The sequence below is a fragment of the Sminthopsis crassicaudata genome, chromosome 4 (assembly GCF_048593235.1).
Source record: "Sminthopsis crassicaudata isolate SCR6 chromosome 4, ASM4859323v1, whole genome shotgun sequence".
In the NCBI taxonomy this organism is placed as follows: Eukaryota; Metazoa; Chordata; class Mammalia; order Dasyuromorphia; family Dasyuridae; genus Sminthopsis; species Sminthopsis crassicaudata.
In genome coordinates, this window is record NC_133620.1 from 311607029 (window position 1) to 311633976 (window position 26948).

The 26948-nt window shown below is 34.2% G+C and overlaps 1 protein-coding gene across 2 annotated transcripts in view; it reads left to right on the plus strand.

Annotated features, from left to right (window-relative positions):
* The window catches only part of GAS7 (growth arrest specific 7), a 270755-nt gene that overhangs the window by 219686 nt on the left and 24121 nt on the right, over window positions 1-26948 (plus strand). For both annotated transcript variants that reach the window (XM_074312075.1, XM_074312074.1), the window contains exons 6-8: window positions 7181-7270; window positions 15665-15780; window positions 16526-16600. In XM_074312075.1, coding sequence (XP_074168176.1) covers window positions 7181-7270; window positions 15665-15780; window positions 16526-16600 — 281 coding nt within the window. The remainder of the gene's footprint in view (window positions 1-7180; window positions 7271-15664; window positions 15781-16525; window positions 16601-26948) is intronic.

Consider the following 26948-nt stretch of genomic DNA (forward strand, 5'->3'; position numbering starts at 1 on the left):
AATTCAGAGCTTCTGATTACTAACTACTCTAATGTTTTCCCTGCTCTAAAATAATAATTAAGAGAAAAGGACTAGAAAAATAAAGAGAAGGGAAGAAAGGGAATGAGAAAAAGAGAAATGAAAGAAAATGCCTATAATGGGCAGCTAGAGAAAACCACTGATAGTCTCCCTCAGTTATCTTTGAGTGATTTGCTCCCCACCTTATCCCAGGCCATAGAATGTTCCCTTTACTATCCACTCTCATAGGCAAACAACTCCCATAAATGGCAGAGGGCAAGAAGAGTTAAGAAATATGTCTCTTCTATTTACTGAAGAGGTAAAGCAATATGGTTGTTAGGCGTGATCACTGTTGATTAGTTTTGCAAAACCATTTTCCCCTTCTTTCTTTTAATTTATTTTAAAGTTATTTGAGGGGAATTTTGGAAGAGGTTGCTTGGCCTATACTCAAATTAAAGTTTTTTTTAAAACACAGGGCTAACTGTGCCATTCCTTTACTTGAGAAGCTTTAATTACTTCCTATTACCTCTAATATAAAATAAATATTCTTGTATTTGGCATTGAGTCCTCCATAACATCTCCAACTTAACTTTCCATCCTGATTATAAATTACTTTCTCTTCTGAACTCTGTCCAACCAAATTGTTCTGTTTTGATGTTCTTTGTGCATACCATCCCATGTCCTGCCTCCATGTCTTTACATCACCTGTCCCTCAGACTTAAAATGCTCTCTTTCTGTTGAAATCCAAAGCTTTCTTGATTCTTCCAGTTAATGCTTCTCTCGCCATCTCCCCTGTAAACAGTGTATTTTGTGTTTGTGTATATAAGTATATGTATATATGTGTATAGTTATATATGTTCAAGAATTTAAGGTCCTGAGATCAATTATTATTTAATATCTGTCTTTGTATTTATCCCCAGGGTCTAGAACACTGCATAATAAACATTAGTTGAAACAAATTATTGAGGTTAATGGAGAAATAACAAAGGTATTTAAGCCTGGGGTTGGCTTCCCTGAATGACAATAGACTTCAGCCACTTTTGGGGTGGAAGGTTTAGGAGGAAAGCTAAAAGTGGTGAGGGGAGAGAATGGCACTAAAATAAGGCAGAAATGAGGCCAGCAAATTCTCTTAGTCTGTATGGCCCATTATTATTCTAGTTGCCTTACTTCTCTCTTTACATTTGACTTTTTATCATCAGTTCTTACTTTCAGTTCATTTCCTTCTCTAGGATAAAAGGCAATAGACTTACTAGGGAGAAAAACCCAAACCAGAATGATCCAATTATTTGTTGTCCATTAGATATAGCTCTAGTACACCCAAGTATCCAAGTCTAGCCAACCAAAGTTTAAGCCCTATATAATGTATCATATAGTGCATTAATACCAAGAATGGAATCTACAACCATCTTAAATAAGCACCATATATAGTTCCCTATATTTTTCCTATCCTAAAGAGATGTCAAAGTATTGTGATTTTGAGTCTTTGTACAAAACTCATGTTACATCTAAGTCTTGGGAAGTCACAGGTGATCTGTGGCCAAGTAATTCTCCTGATTTTTATTGTCATTCCTTTTGCATTCCCATTAAGTTTTGTGCTTCTAGAATGGACCTTACTGATAGCAAGCAAACCTTATCTGGCAAAAAACTAGTTCTGCCTATGTCTAGATGATTAAAGGAGCAATATCAGACAAGAATCACCTTTCTAGTGATTTTATTATCACTATTATAAATCCAGGTCACATTCTCTCCATTTGAGATTTTTATGTTCCAATAAAAATTTTCTTGGAAATTTTTATTTTTGAGATTTGGTCTTAGCTGGGCTTAAAAAAGATGAATATTCTATTCATTCACATTCACTGTTAGGTCATTGACCTCATGTCTCCAATTAGTTTTTGTTTTCTGTAAAAAGTAGCCCAGGTAAAGTAGAACTATGTAATACATTCCTTCCCTTGGCCAAATTATAGTGGATCATGGGATTTGGAGTATGTTCATAGCTAATAGGGACTTTAAATTTTATGTAGCCCAATTCCCTAATTTTGTAGATGAAGAAACTGAGGGCTAGCGAGTCAAGTTCACTTGAATAGTAAGCAACAGAGTTAAGAGTTGAACCAAGGTTCTCTGACTTCAAATTCAATTGCCATTTCTACTTTACCAAGACTGTATTTATTTAGCCATTATTTTCTTGAAGAGGAAATAAGATGATCCTTAAATGTGTGGTATTTTTTGGCTGAAAGAAATAGAGTGAGTTAAGTGTCCATGGAGCAGAGCATATATCACCTGGTAAGCTCAGTTACATATTATGGGCCCCATGAAGTATTCTCTACACTCCCTTTTCTTTTTTTTTCCTCAAACAATTTTATTTTTTTCTATTTTTTTTATTAAAGCTTTTTCTTTTTTTAATTAAAACTTTTTATTTTTTCAAAACATGTTCGTGGACAATTCTTCAACATTAGCCCTTGCAAAACCCCGTGTTCCAATTCCCCCCCCTTCTCTCATGCCCTCCCCTAGATGGCAAGTTGTCCAATATATGTTAAACATGGTAGAAATATATGTTAAAAGTAATATATGCATACATATTTATATTGTTATTGTCTATACTCCCTTTTCTCAGCATACACCATTATATAGTCTTATTTCTATCTTGTCTCCCCAAATGATAATGGTTTATTTTGCAAGAGAAAGAAGTCTATAAAATCTATGTTCACATGCTCTGAAATTAGGTCATTCATGCAGTCTCCCAGTAGTTTGCAGTTGATCATGACCATTGATTAATCCTTTTGTAAGCCTTTCTCATTTGAGAGTCATTACTCTTAAAGGAAATATTACCAAAGGGAACTCCCTCTGAAGACTGGGGATGGTGGCAGTAGGAAAGTTTTTTGTGAAGCACAGTACTCTGTTGAAATTTGCTGCAAAATACTAGGCTAAGACAGGGAAATGTTCTGCAAGAATTTTTAAGCTTTTCTGATGACAAGAAAAAATAGTTATATTAGAAGTAGAATAGAATAGATGAATGAGATTTATTAAGGGACTCCTTTTGTGCCATATACTCTATAAGCAATGCCAATACAAATACAAGTGAGTACCTCAAGCATCTTAAATCTGAATGGAGAATGTCAATACTTGTAATGGAGCTGATGTTGGAAAGGTATGACAGGTGTTCATATTGGACAAAGGTGGCAGAATCTGAGACGAAATAATACCCCATGGAACTGGCCAGAGCATTCTCTGGTATGGTAGACTTGTTTGGAGCAATAAAGGCTCACTTTAAAACCGTTAGTTAATACAAACATTTATTTTCTCTCACATACCCTCCATAAAACAACAACAACAAAAAATAATAGCTTATTATACCATTTATATAGCATTTTAAGGTTTGAAAAGGATTTTATCTTATTTTATTTGATTTTTATATATCATGCCCATTTTACAGATTAAGAAACTGAGGCTTAGAAAGTTTTGATGACTTGCCTGAGTCACATAGCTTATAAGTAACTGAAGCAGAATTTTAATGCAGGTTTTCCTGATTCAAGCTCTATACTCTATCAATCCTACCACTTGGCTACCTCTCCAAGCACTCATAACAAATAAGCATAGTTAAGCCAAACAATTTCCCATATTGATCATGTCCAAAAAATATATGTTGCTCTTCATTACTAGTTCATTACCTCTGGCAGGACATAAATGAAAGCTCAGTTTTCAGAGCTTATGACTCTATGGATAAGAAGAAGAAAGGCTGAGAGTTCAAAGGAGCTATAATTAAGTCTGGATAACTGATATTATTCAAAAAAAATCTTATCAGCATAAAATATCAGGCTGAACTTCATATATAATAAAAATAAATGTGAAGTCTCTCACATCTAAATTTTTAAAATTATATAACAATATATGATGAGTGAAAGGAAGAATTTGTCTGAATGGGGTTTGTCTGAAAAAAATGGACTAGGATTTTTGTTGTTTTTGTTTTGTTTTGTTTTGTTTATGAACTACAAGCTTACTATATATTAATGTAGAATTATGTCAGCCAGAAAAGCCAACACAATTTTAAAAGAGGCATATTTTAAGGGATATATACCCTTGTTTGGTCAGACCACATATGAAATAGACATTATATGATTTTCTGTAATATGAACCTATGGCTCCTGGTTTTCCTCTTCTGTATGCCTCCTAATTTTTCAATGTGCATCAACTGCTATAGTTTTCCTCCCAAGGAATTCCCACTCTACAAATAATAGTAGTAATTTGAATGGGACCATGTTCACTTGGCCAATGGTTAAATGTCTCTGTTCTTCCTATCTACTACAGATAGTTAGGTTTAACAAATTTAATTTAATAGATACTTTTTTTTGAGATTTTTTTATTATAGCTTTTTATTTACAAGATATATGCATAGATAATTTTTCAGCATTGACAATAGCAAAAACTTTTGTTCCAACTTTTCCCCTCCTTCCCCCCACCCCTTTCCCCAGATGGCAGGTTGACCAACACATGTTAAATATGTTAAAGTATAAGTTAAATCCAATATATGTATATATGCCCAAACAGTTATTTTGCTGTACAAAAAGAATTAGACTTTGAAATAGTGTACAATTAGCCTGTGAAGGAAATAAAAAATGCAGGTGGACAAAAATAGAGAGATTAGGAATTCTATGTAGTAGTTCATAGTCATCTCCCAGAGTTCTTTTGCTGGGTGTAGCTGGTTCAATTCATTACTGCTCTATTGGAACTGATTTGGTTCATCTCATTGTTGAAGATGGCCACGCCCATCAGAATTGATCATCATATAGTATTGTTGTTGAAGTATACGACGATCTCCTGGTTCTGCTCATTTCACTCAGCCTCAGTTCATGTAAGTCTCTCCATAATAGATACTTTTTAAGTGTGAGGTTATTATGGCAGCATTATTTCTTTTCTTTGACATTGATGTAGGGGAGAGATAACTGAAGAAAGAAGGAAAAGGACAAAGGACAAAGGTTCTGTATATGCTTCTAGAATTAAAGGAAAAAGTATAATTAGTTCCCAGAAATAGCTAGAAGATCATGAAAGAACTCTGCTCATTATAAAAACGATAGTTTCTCCTTAGTCCATTGAGAAAATTAACTGTCTTTTGGAGTGAGAAATCTGTCAGATTTAACATTCTTTAGGCAGCTAGATGACATAGTAAGTAAAACTACTGTACTTGAGGTCTGGAAGACTTAAATTCAAATCCTCAAACACTGTATTGCAATGTCATCCTGGATAAGTCTTTCTTTCATTCTTATCTACACAAGGAGAGTAATGATATTTTCCGAAGTTGATAAGATAATATATGTAAAATAATGCCTGGGGCACTTAAGTGATACTGAGGATGGAGCATTGGTCATGGAATCAGGACTTGACTCCAAATTCAGTCTCAGACATTTACTAGCTTGTGACATTGGGCAAGTCACTTGATCCTTATTGCTCCCTCCCCTGCCCTCTAAATGATTGGCACATAATAGGTACTTAATAAATGCTTATTCTTTCCCTCCAAGAGTCCTAATTACCTTCCTAAGAAAGGAAGAAGAAAGGAATTCAGTTCAATTTTTAAACCTGAATTTTGCTTCCTTTCAGACCTATATTACTTTATTATCCCTGAGGCCCCAAAGCTTGTTCCCATTGTTGATTGATTTTAACTTTTGGTTTTCATATAACAGCACTTGAAATATGGAGTAAGGAAGGCATTTGTAATTTTGGAGGTAATTGACTGAGCACATCTGGAGAATCAAACCATTCTATCTCCAAAGGAGAGAATGGTGAATGTAGGGAAATAAATAATCTGGGAAAGTTAAGAATGCCAAAGTGTCTTGACACAAATCTGTATTTATGTGTGTGTTTGTGTGTGTATTATTGTGATGCCTATGATTTCAACACTACTTCACTGAAGATAAATTTAAGTTTATCCTCTATTTACTAAGATTTATTTTTAAATTTTTTTGTTGCTCTATTTTATTCTCTATCACCTCCATTTTCATGTATATTCTCTCTATCCCTTCTCATCTAGCCATTATTTCAAATAAGGTGTAAAAATGAAGCAGAAAAAACAAACAGTCAAGCAAAACATAATCACCCTCTCAATCATATCTGATAATTTATGTCCATAGTTATGCCCATAATTATCCATATTTACAGAGAAGGATGTATACTTTCTCAACTCTTTTCCAAAACTAAGCTTGATTATTATATCATCCAATCTCTATTTGTTCTTTCCTTTTACATTATTATTCTCTCTGTGTGTGTGTACATATGTATATATGTATGTGTGTCTATGTATATGTATTTAGACACATTTTCTATACACACAATACACATGTTTATTTACATTGTTTTCCTGGTTTTGATTACTTCATTCTGTATTATGTTGTCTTGAGGCAGCTAGGGATCAAGAAAATCTAAGTTCAAATTTGGCCTCAGACACTTAATAGCTGGGAGATTTTGATTAAATCACTTAATCTCTGTCTATCCTAGTTTTCTGAATTGTAAAATGAAGATCATAATAGCACCCTGGACAAGTCATTTAACATCTCTGTGCCTCAAATTTCCTCAAATGTAAAATGACTATTATAATTGCTCTTGCCTTTCAAACAAAATATGCATATTGGTACAAGATATGTATAAAGTGTATGTCACAGTGCCTAGCATATAGTAGTAGACACTATATAAAAGCTTCTTTCTTTCTTTCTCCTCTTTTCATGTTTCCCTATAGTTATCATATTCATAGTTTCTGGTAGAATAGTACTATTTCATTGCATTCATATACCCAAATTTATCAAATTAATCTTCCATTGGTGACTATTTGGTTCCTATTTTCTTTGCAAGACAAAGTATAGCTTTGACTACTTTTTCTATTTTAATTTTTCATGGGATATGTGCCTCCAACTCTCTAAGTCTAAATTATAAGCATTTAACCCATATTTTAAGCAAAATTCCAATTACTTTCCACATTGATTAGACAAATGTATGACTACCCTAACCCTGTGTTAGTGTATGCCTTTCTCTTCACTACCCAGTCAACATTGGTTTTCCCCTTTACCATCTTTGCCAATCTTATTATAAATAGAGTCAACATGATCTTGCAAAGAGTGTTCAGGAATCTGTTGCTGTGTTTTCATCTCTTTTATAATTTCCTCACCATTTGGTAAAACTGTTATCTCTTTTTCCACTACAGATAAACTGTGTGACTTTCCCACATCCTGATACAATGCCAGAGCAGCAGCTATTGAAGCCCACTGAATGGAGCTACTGTGATTACTTCTGGGTAAATGACCCCAAACTTCACTCTGTCCAAACCCAGTCTCCCAGTGAATGAATAAATCAAAAAATACTTTATTAATTGCTTATTCTGTGCAGTTGGGTTTATAAATATAAAGCAAGCAAGATAGTTCTTACCTTTAAAGAATTTATATTTAAATTGAGGACAACCATACAAATATGGCCTAATAGTCAGAGAAGACTTTAAATGGAAAGAAAGAGGGAATGGTAATTGGAATCATGGAGTAAATTGTAATATTGATTAGATTATTATTCTCAAAAAAAAAAAGATTACTATTCTCAGAGCTAGAGTTAGGAAAGCTATAGGGAATATGATTGGCACATATTTATTGATTTGATTATAATTCCCTGAAAAAAAGCAATCTAAATAGGGAGGGAAGCAGGGAACATGTGTGAACAAGTTAAATAGCAGGAGATAGGGGGAATGGACATCAACAAACATAAAAAATAGCTAGAAAAAGCTAGAAGTAGTATGTCATATAAGTTTGTATTCACAAATTAACCAATCAGGACAGGGAGTCCCAGAATGGTAGTTCCAAAATTGAGTGAATTAAATCTCCTAAGGCTTCTAGTGATCTGGTAGTACAAAGGTTCAACAATGAGATCAATGGCAATAATATGCTATGGGAGAATACAAAGTATACCTGGGACTGATTATTCCCTATGTTTTTGCATAGGCTGTGAACTATATCTAGAATGTACCATCTTTTCACTCTTCCTTCAATGAAACTCACACTTTCTTCAGAGTTCAGCAGTAGAATGTTCTTCTATAGGAATCTTGTCTTGATCCTCCCCCTAGTACCCATTAACAAGAAATGTTTTTGTCTATATTTCGTATTTAGTGCAAGAGTATATACTGAACAACATAGGGCTAGGCTGACCTAATTGCAGGTATATATTTAGCTATATGATATCTAGAGGAATTTTTGCCTTTGGCCAGAACAGGAGAAGGGCTATAGTTGGGACCTCACTCCTCTACTTTCTTGTCTCCAAAAGGAGTATTACCTTAAATTACATTTATATATGATACATCAAACATATGTAGTCTAGGATTGTGATGGTTTTTTAGGTCTTCTGGATAAAAGCCAATATCCTTGTTGGTTCAGTATGGCAAGTACTCCCAGTCCAGGTTGGAAGGATAAGAGTTAGCTTGCTCAGCTAACTTATGTCTTTGCTGCCAAATGATAATCACAGATAGTAAGCAAACATTTATCAAACAAGTTATCCGTAAGCTGACTGCTTTCTACCTTTAAATCTTTTTTCCATTGACACCCCTCTGCATATTCTGTCATTCAGGGATACTGGCCTCCTTGCGATTTATTACTTTAGACAGTCCATCTCTCTATGCTGGTCATTTTCTCTTGCTGTCTCCTATGCCTATAACTCTCTCTCTCATCTCCACCTCCTAATAAGTCTCAGTCAAAATCCTGCCTTCTGTAAGAAGTTTTTCCTAATCACTTTTAATGCTAGCACCTTCCTTCTACTGATTATCTCTAATTCATATTATATATTTCTTGTTTGTACAGAGTTTCTTTCATGTTGTTTCTCTAATAATTGTGAGGTCCTTGAAATTGATTACTATGTTTTATCTTTTTATATGCTTAGCATAGTATCTGACACATAGTTGACACTTAATAAATGTTTGTTAACTTGATTTGTTGACTTAAATAGAAAATTGTTTCAATTAACTTTTTAGATTATTTTGAATTTTCCTAGTATATAATTATATCATCTGTAAAAAGAGATAGTTTTATTATCTCATTCTCTCTTCTTATTCCTTCTATTTATTTTCCTTCTTTAGTGCTGTTATTTACAATAAAATATCTAATACTATTTATGACAATGGGCATCCTTGTTTCATATCTGATCTTACTGGATCTTACTGGAAAGCTTACAAATAAGAACAAATAATACTTGCCTGATGGTTTTAGATAAATGCTTTTTATCAATTTTAAAAAATCCATTTATGCTTATACTTTCAAATGTTTTAATAGAAATTATTGTTGTACTTTATCATCAGCTTTTTCTGCATCTATTGATAATAATTATGGATTCTTAAACTTTTATTATTGCTACAATTAATTATATTAATAGTTTTCCCTGTGTTAAATCATCCCCACATTCTTGGAATAAATCCCACTTGATCAAAATATATAATCTTTGTGATGTATTGTTGTAATCTTTTAGCTAGTAATTAATTTAGGATTTTTGAATCCTTATTCATTAATTAAATTGGTCTAGTTTTCTTTCTGTGTTTTTACTCTTTGTGGTTTGGATATCAGTATTATAATTGTTTGGGAAGATCCTTTCTTTGCCTATTATTCCAAGTAATTTATTTAATACTGGATTAGTTGATCTTTAAATATTTGATAGAATTCACTTGTAAATCTTTCTGGTCCTGAAATTTTACATCTTAGTATGAAGGAATGCACAAGAGTATATATATTCTTCAAGTCGGGAGCAATATGAATTCTTAGCTCAATCAAGGAAAGAAAAATTTCATCCAAGAAGACTATTCTTAGTGATCTGCTAGAGCAAGCATTAGGAATCAGGAGACATAGTAAAGAGCTGCTTTCTGGCATGGGTGCAGGCAGTTCTGGGGAAATCTTACATCTACCACTCAAGTTTACACCTCTTTCTCTTATCTCTAAAATCTCTAGATCAGTATTCACTTTCCATTTGAGACAGCTAAATGGCATAGTGACTAGAGCAGTGAACCCCAAGTCGGGAAGTTTAAATTAGGCCAATGATATTTACAGGGCTTTTTGTCTGGGAGCCTAACCTCAGGCCCTATTTTTCCTCCACTAAGCTACAGTTAGGGCCCTTAGCCAAACTGACTTGCAAATGCTCTTGCTTCCTGTAAGTACTGGTATGGCATTCACCAGATAGATATGCCCTTATTCTTCCTTGAACACAACTATATCCTGGGTTCATGCCTGGTCAACACTGCTAGGCTTGATGTTAAGAAAGTAGGTTAGGGCTTAGAGTGCTCTTGGGGAAGAAAAGGTTAAAAAAAAAAAAAAAGGAGCAATTATCTCATATAATCCTCTCCCATTCAGCCCTCTGATCCACATACAGTTTATTATATAAGAGTTTAAGGGATGAAAGTTCCTGAGGCCATGAGAAGTTCTTGAGGTCAACTCTACTCCCTACAGACTACTCTTCTTTGTAGATTTAGCACAGTAGTCATCATAAAATCTGATTACTGTAATAAGCTGCTAAAAATAAAAGTGAGTAAGCAAAGGAAATAGATAGTTACGATGGTTTATCATATGTAGTAGATAACAATTGGTATAAAAGAAGAGTCAGGTTCATATTCAGAGGAAGATAGTAAAGGTTTAAAAAAATCACTTCTACCTAAAGAGTAACAAGCCCAAAAAGAGTTTTAAAAATTTTAAAGGACTTCAAAAATCAAAGAAGAGAAAGGCAAAATTGGGAGAACCAAGAGTTCATAAAAAAGGAAAAAAGGCCTACATGTGCAAAAAAGTTTGTAGCAGCTCCTTTTTTAGTAGTAAGGAACTGGAAACTAAGTGGATGCCCATCAATTGGAGAATGACTGAATAAGTTATGGCATATGAATGTTTTGGAGTATATTGTTTTATAAGAAATGATCAGCAATATGATTTCAAAGCAGCTTGAAGAGACTTATATGAACTGATGCTAAGTGAAGTGACTTAGAACCAAGTGAACATTGTACACAACAAGATTAGGTGATGATCAACTGTGATAGATTTGGCTCTTTTCAACAATGAGGTAATTCAGGTCTATTGGAACTGGCCTGTCATTTGTATCCAAAAGACAGGACTATGGAGACTGAATGTGGAGCACAAGATAGTTATTTTGATCTTTTTGTTGTTTTTGTTTTCTTGCTCATTTTTTCCCCTTTTTGATCTGATTTTTTCTTATGCAACATGATAAATGTAGATATATGCTTAGAAGAATTGCACATGTTTAATTTATATTGGATTACTTGATGTCTACGGAAGGGGACAGTTAGAGAGGGAGGGAGAAAATTTTTGGAGCATAAAGTTTTGCAGTAGTGTTGAAAAGTATCTTTGCATATATTTTGAAAAATAAAAAGCTATTTCAAAAAACAGAAAATTAAAATTGGGCAAGGTAGATTGAATTGCATTATAAGTCACCAAGAAACAATTAAACTAGAAAAAAATATTAACATTAAAAAACTAATTAGAGAATACATATTCCCCTAAGGAACAGGACAAGGGAGGGACTTTTTTTAAAAATATTTTTTATTTTATAATTATAACTTTTTTGACAGTACATATGCATGGGTAATTTTTTACAAAATTATCCCTTGCACTCACTTCTGCTCTGATTTTTTCCTTCCTTCCCTCTATCCCTTCCCCTTAGATGGCAGGCAGTTTTATGTTATAGTATATCCTAGATAGAATATATGTGTGCAGAACTGAATTTTTTGTTGCACAGGAAGAATTGGATTCAGAAGGTAAAAATAACCTGGGAAGAAAAACAAAAATACAAACAGCTTACACTCATTTCCCAGTGTTCCTTCTCTGGGTTTAGCTGATTCTGTTCATTGGAACTGAATTAGATCTCTTTCTCGAAGATATCCACTTCTACCAGAATACATCCTCATTTAGTAGTGTTGTTGAAGTGTATAAAGATCTCCTGGTTCTGCTCGTTTCACTCAGCATCAGTTCATGTAAGTTTCTCCAAGCCTCTCTGTATTCATCCTGTTAGTCATTTCTTACAGAACAATAATATTCCATAATCTTCATATACCACAATTTACCCAGTCATTCTCCAATTGATGGGCATCCATTCATTTTCCAGTTTCTAACCACTACAAAAAGGGCTGCCACAAGGGGAGGGACTTTTAGAAGAGTATATAAACACTATTCAATTCTGGGAAAGGAAGGAGGAATGATAGCATCTACCTCCAAGAGTTGTTGTGAGAATAAAGAGAGATGACATTTGTAAAGCATTTTGAAAACCATTCTGCTTTTGATATATAATATACACAGTGTCACAACCTTAGAGGTCTCTCAGTAAATCATTAGTTACATCAACACAACATACAACATCCCAGTGATGTCCTTCAGGAAACCACTAATGTTCACTTGGGCAAGAGTTAAATTAGTTTCCTATATACACATTTTTTTCTCCACTTCTTCCCCACAATAGATATATGTTCTTAAGGTCAGGGACTATTTTGTTTTTAAATATTACAATATAAGGAAAGATAAACAAGAAAATTTTGTCATTCTTAAAGAAACCAAATAGACAATGAACCAATATCAGGATTAAAATTATGTGCCCCAAATGTCATTGTACATAAATTCATAAGAGAACTTTACTGTTCTCTCAAAATTGGACAGATCTGATAAAGATAAAGGAAAAATATAAAACAGCAGAAAAGTTAGAAAATTTAGTTGCCTTCCAAATGGGACCCCTTAAAATAAATATAGTTCCACAACATTACCTTTTTACAGAATTTGCAATATATTAGACTACAGAGCCTAATTTCTCTGCAATAAATATGCAAAGGCAAAAATACTAACCACATTCTTTATGGACCATAACAAAATAATAATAGTAATCAATTCAGAACAGCAAAAAGACACCAACCTAAATAGAGGCTTAATGATGAAATCCCAAATAAGAAGTGAGTCAAACAAACAAACAAAAAAATCGGAAACAAATAATAATTATGTGAAAGACAATGATAATGATGAGATAGCATGCCACAATTTTTGGATAAAGCTAACACAGCCCTAAGAGAACAAATTATCCCTAAAATTATATATTCTATTTAAAACACAAAGTCTGGCACATAATAAATGCTTAATAATTTTTTTTATATTTAGCAATGTGTTAACAAAAGAAAAGATTAATTAATTGATTATGCATTTTAATAAACTAACTCAATAAGCACAAAAGAGAAAATCTTAAAAATTATAGAAAAAATAAATTGTAGAAATGATAAACCCACCTAAAATTGATTCTCTAAAAAAAGACTAATGAAATTTTAGCCAACTTGATTTGAACAAATTTGTTCATTCAACAAATAAAAACAGGTAAAATTACAACAAAGATAGAAGAAATAAAAATCACTATTAGACTCTTCTACCCAAGTTATATGCCAACAAAAGAGATCACAAAAGAAATAGATTACCATAAAAATATAAAATATCCAAAACAACAGATCAAATAGACATTACTTGATATCTGCATTTGATATTCAATTTCATAAAAAGATAAAGAATGAGCTCTATAGGGAGTGCCAAATACAAATTCCTTGTCTCTATAGATTTGTAAGCAAATTTTATCAAACATTTAAAGAACAGTTAATACCTATATTAAACAAATTATTCTTAACTACTGAGAAAGAAAACACTCTACTAAATTCTTTTTATTCCATAGTCCTAAACAAGGAAAGATAAAGCAAAGAAAGAGAAGAGAAAAAAGAATGTCCTCCATTTTTACAATTAAGTATGAAGTAAGGTCCTCTAAGAATATTGTGAGAAAGAATGATGTTGGAAGACTTGCAAAAAGATGAAAAAAGTTTGAAACAGTTGCTGTGGAAAGAGGAAAGAATTTATTAGGAGGGAGTAAAACATTTGTCTTGTATCAGTTGGAGATTAGATAGCATAAACTTTTAATGGACCCAGCAATGTAGTTTTGTGATTTTCTTCAGGGCTGTTCAGTATCACATATGTAGGAGTGAAGGCCATAGGTAATGCAGGGTTGGAGTTGAGTGAGGAATTCAAGAATAGAAGATAATGTAGAGTTAAATTGGTTCACTCAGGGTTCACTCAGAAAATGCTAAGTGCTGACATGCATTATGGGACTGGAGATGGCCCTACGGCAAGGTCTGAAGGGAAGCCAGCATGCACATGGTCTATGAGGGTCCTAAATGAAATTTTAGAGTTCATGAAAATAAAAGTGGAACATTTGTTGGCAGATCAAGGATATCTGTGTGTAGGTGAAGTGGGGTGGAGTAGGCTGGACACTTGAGCCGAGAGAATGGAGAAATTAAAGAATTTGTAAGATGTATTTTGAAGTTCCCTAGTAGGACAGACTATGAACCAGTATTCACTGAAGAAGAAAATAAGTGTCAATAAATACATCACAGCCATCAGGATTTGCATTAGGTAATAAACTGGACTGGTAAAAAGCCCTCAAATAAAGAAATTGTTTAGTGGAGAGGGAGAACACGGCACTATAGAGCATGGAATATTCCTATTCCTTGTGACCACTTAATTAGGAATATGAGAGACTAGAATACCTAGTACTAGAAATAATGTCAAAAAAAATCAGTGTTGTCAGAAGAGAGCCAAATCTTTTGTAATGAATAAGAAAAAAAAAAAGGTTTCTGATGAAAGGATGTATGTTAATCATAGGCCTTCTAGAGAGCACAGTGGAAAGAGGGGGCAGATTTGGAGAGGGATGTTCAGATCTGGAGTAGACTTCAGGTGGATTATAGTAAGGGAGTGGCCATTGGGAATGGGAAACAGGGTTTTAAGTTGTCAGTCAATTCATCAGAATCATCTGATTAGAGGAAAGGTGTTTTCCTTAGCCATTGAGGAAAGGCTTTGGGGAGCCCTTGATTAAACCATTCATCCTCTCTTTTGGCAATTTGTACTGAGGCTCCAGGGAGCCTAGTGAAAAGGCAAGGAATTTTGTCTGCCTGGAGAAAATTCTGAGGGCTGGCATGCATTATGGGACTTCGATTGTCCTAGGGCAAGATCTGAAGGGAAGCCAGTATCCACATGGTCTGTGAGGGCCCTAAATGTTTTTTGTTCGTTTGTTTGTCTTAAGGGCTCTAAATTTCAAAACACAGGGCCTACTTATGAACATGTGCTCTTCTATATTTACTTTAAAAAAAAAAAAAAAAAAAGTAATTCCTGGGCAGCTACGTGGCACAGTGGATAGACCACAGCTGTGAAGTCATGAGGACCTGAGTTCAAATCTGCCCTCAGACACTTAACACTTTCTAGCTGTGTGACTATAGGCAAGTCACTTAACCCCAATTGCCTCAGCAAAATTTAAAAAAAAGATCATTCCTAAATCTTTCATGTGACAAACAGATCACCATATAGGTCCTACTTGGAATAAGTTAATCAAGCTGTAAATTTTCTGTCATGTTCTAGGAAATGAGCTGAGCTAGTTATGAAGTAAGGAAAATAAGGCCCTTGGAGACCAAAGTGTTCCATCTGCTTGATCACCAGGATGTTTTAAATATTTCTTTCTAGAATTGTCACCTTCATGTCCTCCTCAACCCACACCACCTTTGTCTTTTTAAAACACAGAAACAGATGCTAAGGACTAACAAAGTTGTGATCCTCCAGATTTTCTCTTAGTCTCTGAGCTCTTTATGCACCATCTTTTTCCTTTTCAGGCTGATAAGAAGGATCCCCAAGGCAATGGCACTATGGCTGGGTTTGAGATTCTTCTTCAAAAGCAACTGAAAGGCAAACAGATGCAGAAGGAAATGTCAGAATTCATTAGGGAAAGGTAACCTTTGCTCCAGGAGCCTGCCCCTTAATCTAAAGGGAATGACTAGACAAGCAGTGGGCTGGTGCTTAAAGCATTGGTAATAGAGAGTCAAGGTAATTTAGAGGGAAGCATACTGGTCCTCAAGTCAGAGGGTCTGGGATTGAATCCTGTTTTCCCCATTTACTATTTGTCTAACTTTTAGTAATTAATTAATTTCTCTGGGCTTCTTTTGGAAGGTTGACCATTTGATTTCTGATATCCCTTCCAATTTAAAACTATGATTTTAAAGAACAAATTAATAACTACTTCTGATGTTCAGGGATGTAGCAGCACCAGGGATCATTGATAGCAGTAAGCAGTTACCTTTGGGATAATGCAGAGATGCCAAAAAAAAAAAAAAAAAAAAAAACCCAAGTAAACCTCTAAAGTATATAAAGAGCTAGGTTGGAGGAAGATGTCAAGGCAAGTGTCTTTTCATGGAACATTGTAATTAACCAAATGCATACTACTGTTAACTATATTTCCACAGAGATGACAATGCCAAAGTCTAATAAGTGGAGAAACTGGGCAATTTGAACCTTTGAGAGGGTAAAAAGACTAACTTAAATTCCAAACCAAGTTTCTGGAAGGGTTGAAAAAATATCTGATAAAGAATGAGGGTAGGAAGAGAGGGGAAAAAGCCGACACATCCTTTTGGTCTCTTGTATCATTGGGCAAACTACCATGCTGAAAAGATGATTCATTGGGTTTTATGTCTTTGCAGAATTAAGATTGAAGAAGAATATGCCAAGAATTTAGCCAAGCTCTCTCAGAATTCCTTAGCAGCCCAAGAAGAAGGGTAAGTTTTGGGGTAAGAGAGATGGGTGATTGATGATGGTGGGGAGAGAGGTAGAAGGATATTGAGAAGGAGGTTTTCCATTTTTCTTTTTCTCTAGCTTTCTGTTAATTGTACAACTTAATCTCTTGCCTTGTTTATAGTTGAGCCCTGTGGAAGCTTCCTATTTGTCAAACTAACTATGGGGACTTTGGGAACTGTCTTTGTTAATAAGATAGCTTAAATGAGAAAAGACCTTTGAGCTCATAAGACCAAGGATTCTTAACCTGTTGTTTGTAAACATGTTTAATTCTGTTTCAACATTTTGACAACAGTATTTCAATATAATTTCATTTACAATCTTATGTATTTTCTTTTATACATTTAAAAACATTGTTTGAAGACATCATAGGCTTTAATCAGACTATGAAAGGGGTTCATGGTACATTTAATTAATAAAAACCCCTGATACAGATCAACACACTCATTATATACAAGAGGAAACTGAGATCAGATTTGAACAGAGATACATTTCAAAATCAGAACCTCTGACTTAAGGCTTATAAATCATGTTCTTCTATGGACTCATTTTCACATCCAACACCTCTAAGATAATGAGAAAATGGTCCGCCTGCAGAGTCACTTTCTTATGCAGAGTACCCACTCTTGGTTAACATGGCTGGTAGGACAGCATGGCACTACCATCTGGAAAAGCTGGGCATTAGCCCAAAGTACTTATAAAAACCTCCCTTTCTTTGAGGAAAAGCTTATAGCAATAAGCTATAAACCAAGTTTGAGAGTATTTCTATATTCCCTGCTTTGCATCACATAGTGTTTTGCTCAAAACCGTTCCATATTTTCTTCCTCCAACATTCAATAAATCCTAAGCCCCTAGAAAACACTTCATCCTTCAGTATAATAACCAACTCCTTTGGATTAAGTAGCAGCACATGAGGATGGTTGGGGCACCTACAGAAGAATTCAAGAAGCTCAGAGATTTATAGAATCTCTGTATCCCTCTGGTTCAACCTATTGCCTGACCAAGAATCCCCCCAAAATAGCCTGACAGATTATCCTCTAACTTCTACTTGAAAAGAATAAAGGAAAGACTCCTTGCTCCTAAGGTAGTCCATTTCTCCTTTGAACAGCTTTAAGTATTAGGAAACTTTTCTGTCTTTTTCTAACTTCTATCCATTTTTCCTAATTATGTTTTTAGCCTCTCTTCCACATGACAACGAATTCTAGAGTTAGGGTGCTCTGAACATTGTGATAATGGGAAGGCAGCTTAACCTGGTTAACTCCTTGACTGAAAGATTATAAAATCTTAGGTTTGGAATTTGAAAGGTCATCTAATCAAGCTTTCTTCCCAGCACAGGAATTGGCCTCTGTAGCATCCCAGGCAATAAAATATTTGCTTCTTTCTTTCTTTTTCTTTCTTTCTTTCTCTCTTTCTTTCTGTCTCTCTCTTTCTTTCTCTCTCTCTTTCTTTCCTTCCTTCCTTCCTTCCTTCCTTCCTCCCTCCCTCTCTCTCTCTTTCTTTCTCTTTCTCTCTTTCTTTCTTTCTTTCTCTTTCTTTCTCTCTTTCTCTTTCTTTTTTTCTCTCTTTCTCTCTTTCTCTCTTTCTTTCTTTCTTTCTTTCTTTCTCTCTTTCTCTCTCTCTTTCTTTCTTTCTTTCTTTCTTTCTTTCTTTCTTTCTTTCTTTCTTTCTTTCTTTCTTTCTTCCTTTCTTCCTTTCTTCCTTTCTTCCTTTCTTCCTTTCTTCCTTTCTTCCTTTCTTCCTTTCTTCCTTTCTTCCTTTCTTCCTTCCTTCCTTTCTTTCTTCCTTTCTTCCTTTCTTCCTTCCTTTCTTTCTTTCTTTCTTTCTTGTTGGAATTAAGTGACTTGCCTAGGGTCACACAGATAGTAAGTGTTCAAGGTTACATTTGAATTCAGGTCCTGACTCCAGTGACAGTACTCTATCCATTGCACCTACTGCCCCTCACATTCTTATTTTCACTCTGATAAGGCATTATCAAATGGAGATACATAACTAGAAAATGAGCCTCAAAATCAGGGGGACTTGGGTTGAAATATTGCCACTGATGTTCTATCTATGTGACATTGAGGAAACTTTGTAATGTCTCAATATCCCAGGCAACTCTTATCATTATCATCACCACCATTGGCCATTTGCAACATTCCAAAACCAGGGGAGGAATATAACAGTTATCCCAAGTTACAGGGCAAGTCCTCCACTGAATTGGCAGTGTTTCCTCACTGAAGATTTTTTTATATCAAAGTAATCACCAAAGATTACATCCAAAAAACACTGTATTTGAATATTTCCAGGGATAGTGAACTCACTGTTTCTTTTAATTATTTTTTCTTTTAATTTTTGCATAACTTTAATTGTTAGAAAATTCAGCCTTCCATTGTTCTATATTTAATTCCTTCAGAAAAAAAAAAAAAAAACAAAACAGGAATTTCCAATTAAATGTGTCTTTAGTTGAACCAAATACTTAGTCTAAATATTTAAACAAACAGCATCCTCTAAATGGTTTTCTAAGCTAAGATTGAACTATCCGAGGCTTGCCTTTCCTTATTTTTTCCCCTTTGGTTTCTGAAATGAAATTAACTCCCATTCCTTCCTTTTCCTTCTTCCACCTCCTTACCCCACAAATTCATCAAGTACTGCCTAGGAAGATATTCATGCATGAATAGTTTGGGGAATCACTGTGGTCAGTGGCAAATAAAATTCTAACTCAGTCAGTCCAGAAATGGGACTACCCTAGTCCTACCCACATACTACAATTACCAGCCCTCAGAAGCCTTTTCCAACTGGGCTATTTCCAAGCACCCTCAGTTCTGCCAATGAGCACAACATATGCTTCCTACATGAGCATCCCATTCCACAAATAGGCATGTGCTGCTATGACCTACACAAACACACATGCTACTGCTCTCTGCCTCTGGTCTGTACTTTAATTTTGATTATGTCTACTTGTTTCCTAAAAGCAGTTCTGGAATCTATGACTCTCTGGTGTTTTGAGAGATGCTAATACTGAAACCTGAGCTGCTTTTGCACCTTAATATCTCTATATAAATCAGATTTCACAGGACGTGTAAATTTTTAAAAAATTAAAATTATTTTTCCCACCTATAGTTTTTTTTTCCTCTACAGAGGAAAAAAAAGTATTACAGGGCCTTCCTGGTTGGCAGGTATGAAATTATACACATATTAATTTATTTTTTAAAAGTATGCATCAATCTCCCTCTATTCATTGCAAAGGTTGGGTTGCTATAGCTGTGGAATAAGCTGCCAGATCCTTTATTCCTGAATACAAACTATCTTATGATTCTGAACCAGCCCCACAAAATATGATAAAGTCATCATCATCCTTCCCTACTGATTATGGATTTTTTCATACTTGGTTAAAATACTTTTGATTGAGATATCCAAGCCTTGTACATATTCTGATTGGTTCATTCAAGAAGTCCAGCTGCTCTGTAATTTTTCATGTTGTATTATTGAATCTCTATCTTATACTCTTCCCCTCACTTTAATATTTGCTGTCCCAAGCAAATCTACTGGTGAGGGCTTGACAAAATTTTAAATAGTTCTTTGAATAACCACTGAAAAAGTTCTGCATGCATCACATAGTTTCTTATACTAAAGAGTCTGTGTGGCACCATTCCTAGTCAAATTTAATAATAACCATTCTTCACCACCACCAGATTTTTAAATCCTGCTTGGGGAGGGTGGAGAGGGGCATAAAAACTCTGCCCTCCAGTTCTAGTCTCTTTCTGAGGTGGGGAAAAAAAATATAACTTCCCATTTCCTTAAGTTAAAATAAATTAGCCCTCTCCTCGCCCCATAAGCCAGCCAAACTAAGCCTTATTGGGATTATTTGTATTCCTTCTCTGTTTTCCCAGTGTTGCAGACAGCCAATCATGATGATGATGATGATGATGAAGTTGATAGCTATAATAGCTAGTATTTATGTAGTGCTTTAAGATTTGCACAACACCTATTGTTGGTTCTGTATTCCAAGGAAAAGATGTAAATTTACATCTGGAAAGATGTAAATCAGCACATACTATGTTCACTTCTTTTTTCTATTTTTTTTAATGTCCCCTCCAACATTTATCATTATCTTTTCCTGGAAAGCTCATTCTGGAGAGCAATCTGGAACTATGCTCAAAGGGCTATAAAAATGTACATACACTTTGATCCAGCATTGCCATTACTGGGTCTGTACACCAAAGAAATCATAAAGGCAGGAAAAAGACCTACAAAAATGTGCAAAAATGATTGCAGATGGTTTTTTTTGTGTGTGTGTTAGCAAAGAATTGAAAGAATGCATGATGATCAGCTATGAAAGGTTTGGTTCTCAGTGGGTCAGTGATCCAAAGCAATCCAATAGATTTTGGACAGAAAATCTACATCCAGAAAAAGAACTAAGGGGATTTAATTAAATCAACATATGCTGTATTCACTTCTTTTTTTTCCTGTTTTTTAATCTCTCCCATGGTTTTTTCCTTTTGTTCTGATTTTTTCTCCCAACATGATTCATAAAGCAACAAATGCCAAAAATAAACAAATAAATTAATTAAAAAAGACACACACAAAAAATTTGCACAACACTCTGCAAAAACTATCTCATAACAACCCTGAAAATGGGTGCTATGATTATTATCCCATTTTCAAAATTAGGAAATTGAGGCAGATAGAGATGACATGATTAAGTTTATGAATTTGAACTCGTTTTTCTGACTCCAGGAACAGAATTCTTAAAATAATAATGCTGCCGTGAATATTTTTTGCATAGATAGATCTTTTCTAACTGTCAATAACTTCCCTAGCAGTGTGATTATTAGTTCAAAAGGTCTGAATGGTTTTGTCATTTTTCTTGCATTATTCCAAATTGTTTCCCAAAACATTTGAGCCAAATCATAATTCTAACAGCAGTAGAATTTTTCCAACCACCTTAGGAACCCTGAATTTTCCCCATATTTTTGACAATTTGGTATACATAAATCTCCTAATTGTAAAAGATGAAGTTCTTAGGAGATCTCTAATCTAATCTCATTTTATAAGTGAGGAAACAGAGGCCCAGAGAGACTAAATGATTTAGCTATCATTATTAATAGTTTGTATTTCTCCATTTGAAAACTGTGCATAGCCTTTGCTTACCTGTTGGGGAATACAACATACAAATCAAGAGGAAATAGTATAAAGTTTGTTAATCCAAATCTAAATCTCTTTTTTTGTTGTTCATTGTTTCTTTTCTTTTTTTAAGTTTATTTTTAATACACTTTGTTTTATGAATTATGTTGGGAGAGAAAAATCAGAACAAAAGGGAAAAATCATGGGAGAAATTTAAAAAACAGGGGAAAAAAAGTGTACATGGCATGTGTTAATTTACATTCAGTCTCCTTAGTTCTTTTTCTGGATGCAGATGGCATTTTCTATTCAAAGTCTATTGGGATTACTTTGGATCACTGAATTACTGAGAAAAGAACCAAGCCTTTCACAGTTGATTGTTGTACATTCTTGCTGTTATTGTGTACAATGTATTCATGGTTCTGCTTGTTTTCCTCAGCATCAGTTAATGTAAATCTTTCCAAGCCTTTCTATAATCAGCTTGTTCATCATTTTTTATAGAATAATAATATTCCATTACTTTTATGTACAACAACAATTGCCATTCCCCAATTGATTGACATCCACACATTTGCCAAACCTTTGCTACCATTAAAAAGAGCTATTATAAACATTTTTGCACATGTAGGTCATTTTCCCTCCTTTATGATTTCCTTGGGATACAGTTCCAATAATGGCACTGCTGGGTCAAAGGGTATGCACAGTTTTATAGTCTTTTTTGGGCATAAGTTCCAGAGTGCTCTCCAGAATGGTTAGACCATTTCACAAGTCCACCAATGATGCATTAGTGTCCTAGTTTTCCCACATCCCCTCCAACATTTATCATTATCCTTTCCTATCATCTTAACCAATCTGAGAGGTATGAAATAGTACCTCAAAGTTGTTTTAGTTTGCATTTCTTTAATCAGTAGTGATTTAGAGCATTTTTCATAAAACTATAAATGGCTTTAATTTCATCATCTGAAAATTGTCTGTTCATATTCTTTGACCATTTATCAATTGGGAATGATGTATAAATTTGACACAGTTCTTTATATATTTTAGAAATGAGACTTTTATCAGAAATAATGGCTGTGAAGATTTTTTCCCTTTTAATCTTGTTCCTATTGATTTTGTTTGTGCAAAACCTTTTTAATTTAATGTAATTAAAGTTGTCCATTTTGCCTTTCATAATGTTCTCTAGTTCTTCTTTAGTCATAAATTCCTCCCTTCTCCAAAGACCTAATACATAAATTATCCCTTGTTCTCCTAATTTGTTTATGGTATCATCCTTTATGCCTAAATCATGTATCCATTTTGACCTTATTTTGGTGTGGGGTGTGATATTATTAATCCCAAACCTAAATCTCAAGGGACTCATTAAAAAAAAAAAAAAAAAAAAAAACCTCTGCTAGACAATATGGCAAAATTAAGTTTAGACCAACACTTTATACAATTTATGAAAGTAAGCTTCAAAAATTTATAGGACCTACTCATAAAAGTTCAAATCATAAATAAGTTAAAGAAAAAAGAGAGGAAATAATTTTCATAATTATGGATAGGGAAATAGTTCTTGACCAAAGAAGAGATAAAAAAATTACAAAAGAGAAAATTAGTAATTTTGATTACATACTATTTTTAAATTCACTCAAATAAAATCAGAAGAGCAATGATTAATTGGGAAAAAAATCTTTTGTCTGTATATAATCAGGCAACCAAATTCTCAAAGCTAAGATAAGAATTAGTATTACATCAAGTCTCTCAAATTACATTCTGCTATCCAAGCTATATAGGGAACTGATTCAAATATGTAAAAATAAGACTCATTCCCCAGTTGATAAGTAGTCAAAGGATAGAGACAGGTCATTCTTAAAAGGAAAAAAAACTAAACTATCAACAATCACAAGGAAAAAAAATGCTTCATATTACTACTAATAAGATAAATACAAATTAGATGTGTGAGATCTACTTATCAGATTGACAAGGATCATTTAAAAAAAAAAGGAATATGAAGATTATGGGAGGGGCTACAAAACGACATAGTAATGCATTGTTAGTAAAGCTATGAATTAATCCAGCCATTCTGGAAAATAATTTGAAACTCTGTCAAAAAAAGTTACTAAACCATCCAGACTGTTAAATATAGTAATGCCATTAGAAGGCATATGCAAAAAAAAAAAAAAAAAGAAGAAGAAGAAGAAGAAGAAGGCATATGCCCCAAAGGGATTTAAATAAACAAATAAGAAAAAGAGGCAAAGGAACTTATTTGTACAAAAATATTCATAACTATCTGCTCTGGGTTGGGACTTCTTTACAAATTAAAGCTGGAAGATGAATGTCCTGAAGGTTGACTCTCTGTTGAAAAAACTTAGATGTTTAGATCAGAGCAGAGAGAGAGAGAGAAAAGAGAACATTTGGAGGAACACAAGAGTTGTCTCTAAGTATTTTAAGGCTTTCTTGTGGAAGAAGGCTTGGATTTATTCCACTTGGTCGCTTGCTGCAGAATAGCAATGTATATAAAAAGTTTCAAGACAGATTTCTGCTTGATTATTCAGGGGGAGGGGATGTGGGAAAACTTCATGAAGAAAGCTATACAAAAGTAAAATGGTCTGCCAGTTAATGTTATGTGTTAAAAACCTTTCACCAATAGGGTCATTTGGTAGCGATGTTGTAAAGGGATTTCTAAGTCAGTTATCAGTTAGATTAGATGGTCTCTGAGGTCTCTTCTAATTCTGAACTTCCATTATTCTGTAATGAGATTTTCTATACTTAAGATAGACTGCCCTATGGGTGACAGATCTGAATTAAATCAACATACTGTTTGGTATGGATTTATGGATTTGGTTTAAGATAGCAGGTCCAGGAAACATGGAGCAAGGCAATAAAGATTTCACTTATGAGGTCAATGGAATTCATTGTTTAAAAGGGTGATACAAAATGAAAAACAAGTAGGAAAAGAAATGTGAAGCAAAATATTAATGAACTTTATCAATATAATTGATATTGATTGAAATTGAATAACTTCCGAAAGCTAGCTTTTTCAAGTGTAAGATATGGCCATTAGACAAAGGCAAGAGGCAAGGATTCTATTTAGTAAATGGTATATGGAATGTTCAGAGAGAACTAGCACCTCTCTTGTGAGGGCTTCCTGAGCCTTTTTCAGGACTGCTCACCTGCCTTCCTTTGGTGTCCACCTCTTACCCAACTTTCACCAAAAACCTATAACATGTGCATTAGCTACACCCTGATAAAACCATCTCAGCAGATGGGCTAAACCAGGTAGAAGGTAACTGGCAAGCCTCAAAGCTATCAGTAAATTAGGGGGAATGTCTATTCCATGCATTTGAAGACTTCTCAGGCATAATGGGCAGATGAGAATAATTTCTTCCAGTGGTACTATGGAGCACTTAGAGTTGCCAAAGTCATCTACTGCATCCTGGGCCGTCTCCAATAGTCTTGACTTTTGTCTTGCCATGGGACTTCAATGACTCTGGAACAGAGAGTGAGGCTGATGATTTTGTGCAGTTCTGTCTTGCTTAAATCCAATTCAGGAACAAATCAATATGTTGCCTCATGATGTCATTTGAAAACAAAAGGCAAATATTTTGATAGATTAAATGTACCCTAAAAGAGATAATGAAATTTTTGAAAGAGCCAGGAGGAGCTTATTGTGACAATGTAACAGGGGACTGGCCAAGCCTAGTCCTTATGGATGTTGTAATCTGTATATGGTTTCAGAGTATGAGTAGCTATGACTTTTTGTCCTGGTCTTTTAATCACGTGGTAAAGAGATAGCACCACAAGAGAGAGTCTTCATGTTAGCTGCTGGGTAGAAGTAGGAATTGCAACAAAAGACTTCCTTGAGGGACAATTTATCTTTTGGGCAAGAGGGTGTGAGGCTCCTCAACTTCCTAGGATGACAGGTTGGTTTTTTTTTGTTTTTTTTTTTTTCTTCTTGCCTACCTCCCAAGAAGTGAAAAACGACTGTTTCCTCAGGGAGTTTTTGGTTGTTGTTTTTTTGGTATGAACTCCTGACCACTGAACAGCCAATAAAAAGTCCATCCCTTTCTTCATCATGTACTTAGTAGATAGGATGCAGTCATAGCTGCATGTATTCTGAAGTGCACTTAGCAATCATATCACAGCCATAAGGACTAGGCTTGGTCCATCCCCTTTCAAAATAATTTGAACCATATTTCCTTGTCAAATATTTTATGTGATAAATGACTGCTCAGAACTAGGGATTAGAATTACCTGATCCTCCTCCTTCTACTGTTGAGATGTAACTACAAAGTAATATGTTTTTTGAACCCTTGCAAATGAAACTTGTTCAGGCAGCTAGATGGTGCTAAACTTTGAGTCAAAAAGATGAATTCAAATCCAACCCTAAGCACTTACTAGCTACAAGAAGTTACTTAACCTCTTAGCCTCAGTTTACCAATATTGGACATAAGGACAATAATAGTATCTTTCTTCCCAAAGATGTCATGAGAATAAAATGAAATAATATTTGTAAAGAGTTTTGTACTGTAGAAATGCTTATTTTTATTATTATATATAATGTACATAATTATATATTATAACAAATGGAATATGTAATAATATATAATTTTATTATTATTATTTATTCTGAAAAATAGTTCTTTCAGGAGATTACATACTTAATCCAACTGTGCTATAGTTCAATCTCACATTTCTAGAATTCCTGTTTAGTGATTTTCCCCAATTACAAGTTTTTGTAGCACTCTTTTAAATCATTAGAGCTTCCAAATATTCATTCTTTGAGGATAAATATGATTTGTCAAAGTGTCCAAAAAGGCATTTAGAGCTGGACCTATTTAATAAAGTAAGTAATGAATTTGGTTTAATAAAATAAAAGAAAGAATGCAACATTTTCTCCCTCCAGAACAAAAAACAAATAAAAAATACCCTATTAAGTGTTAACTATAAAGTAAGTAAATTCAGTTTGGTGCATATTGGCTCAAAGCATCTTTTCCAGGTTTTCTCTGTATTAGTTCTCTCCAGAAGAGGAGGATTAATTATAAGACACCTAAGGAATATAATGGACAAAATCCTTTCCTTGCTGCTACTATTCTTTCCCATGCTGACTGAGTTCATTTGCCTACTTTCCTAAGTACAGACTATTAACGTGCAGTTTTGGACATTTTCTCTGCCCTCTAGTGTTTGTATATTTACTGTACTCTTGATTTCAATGGCTTATCTGGCCTTTGTGTCATTGCTTTCTAAATC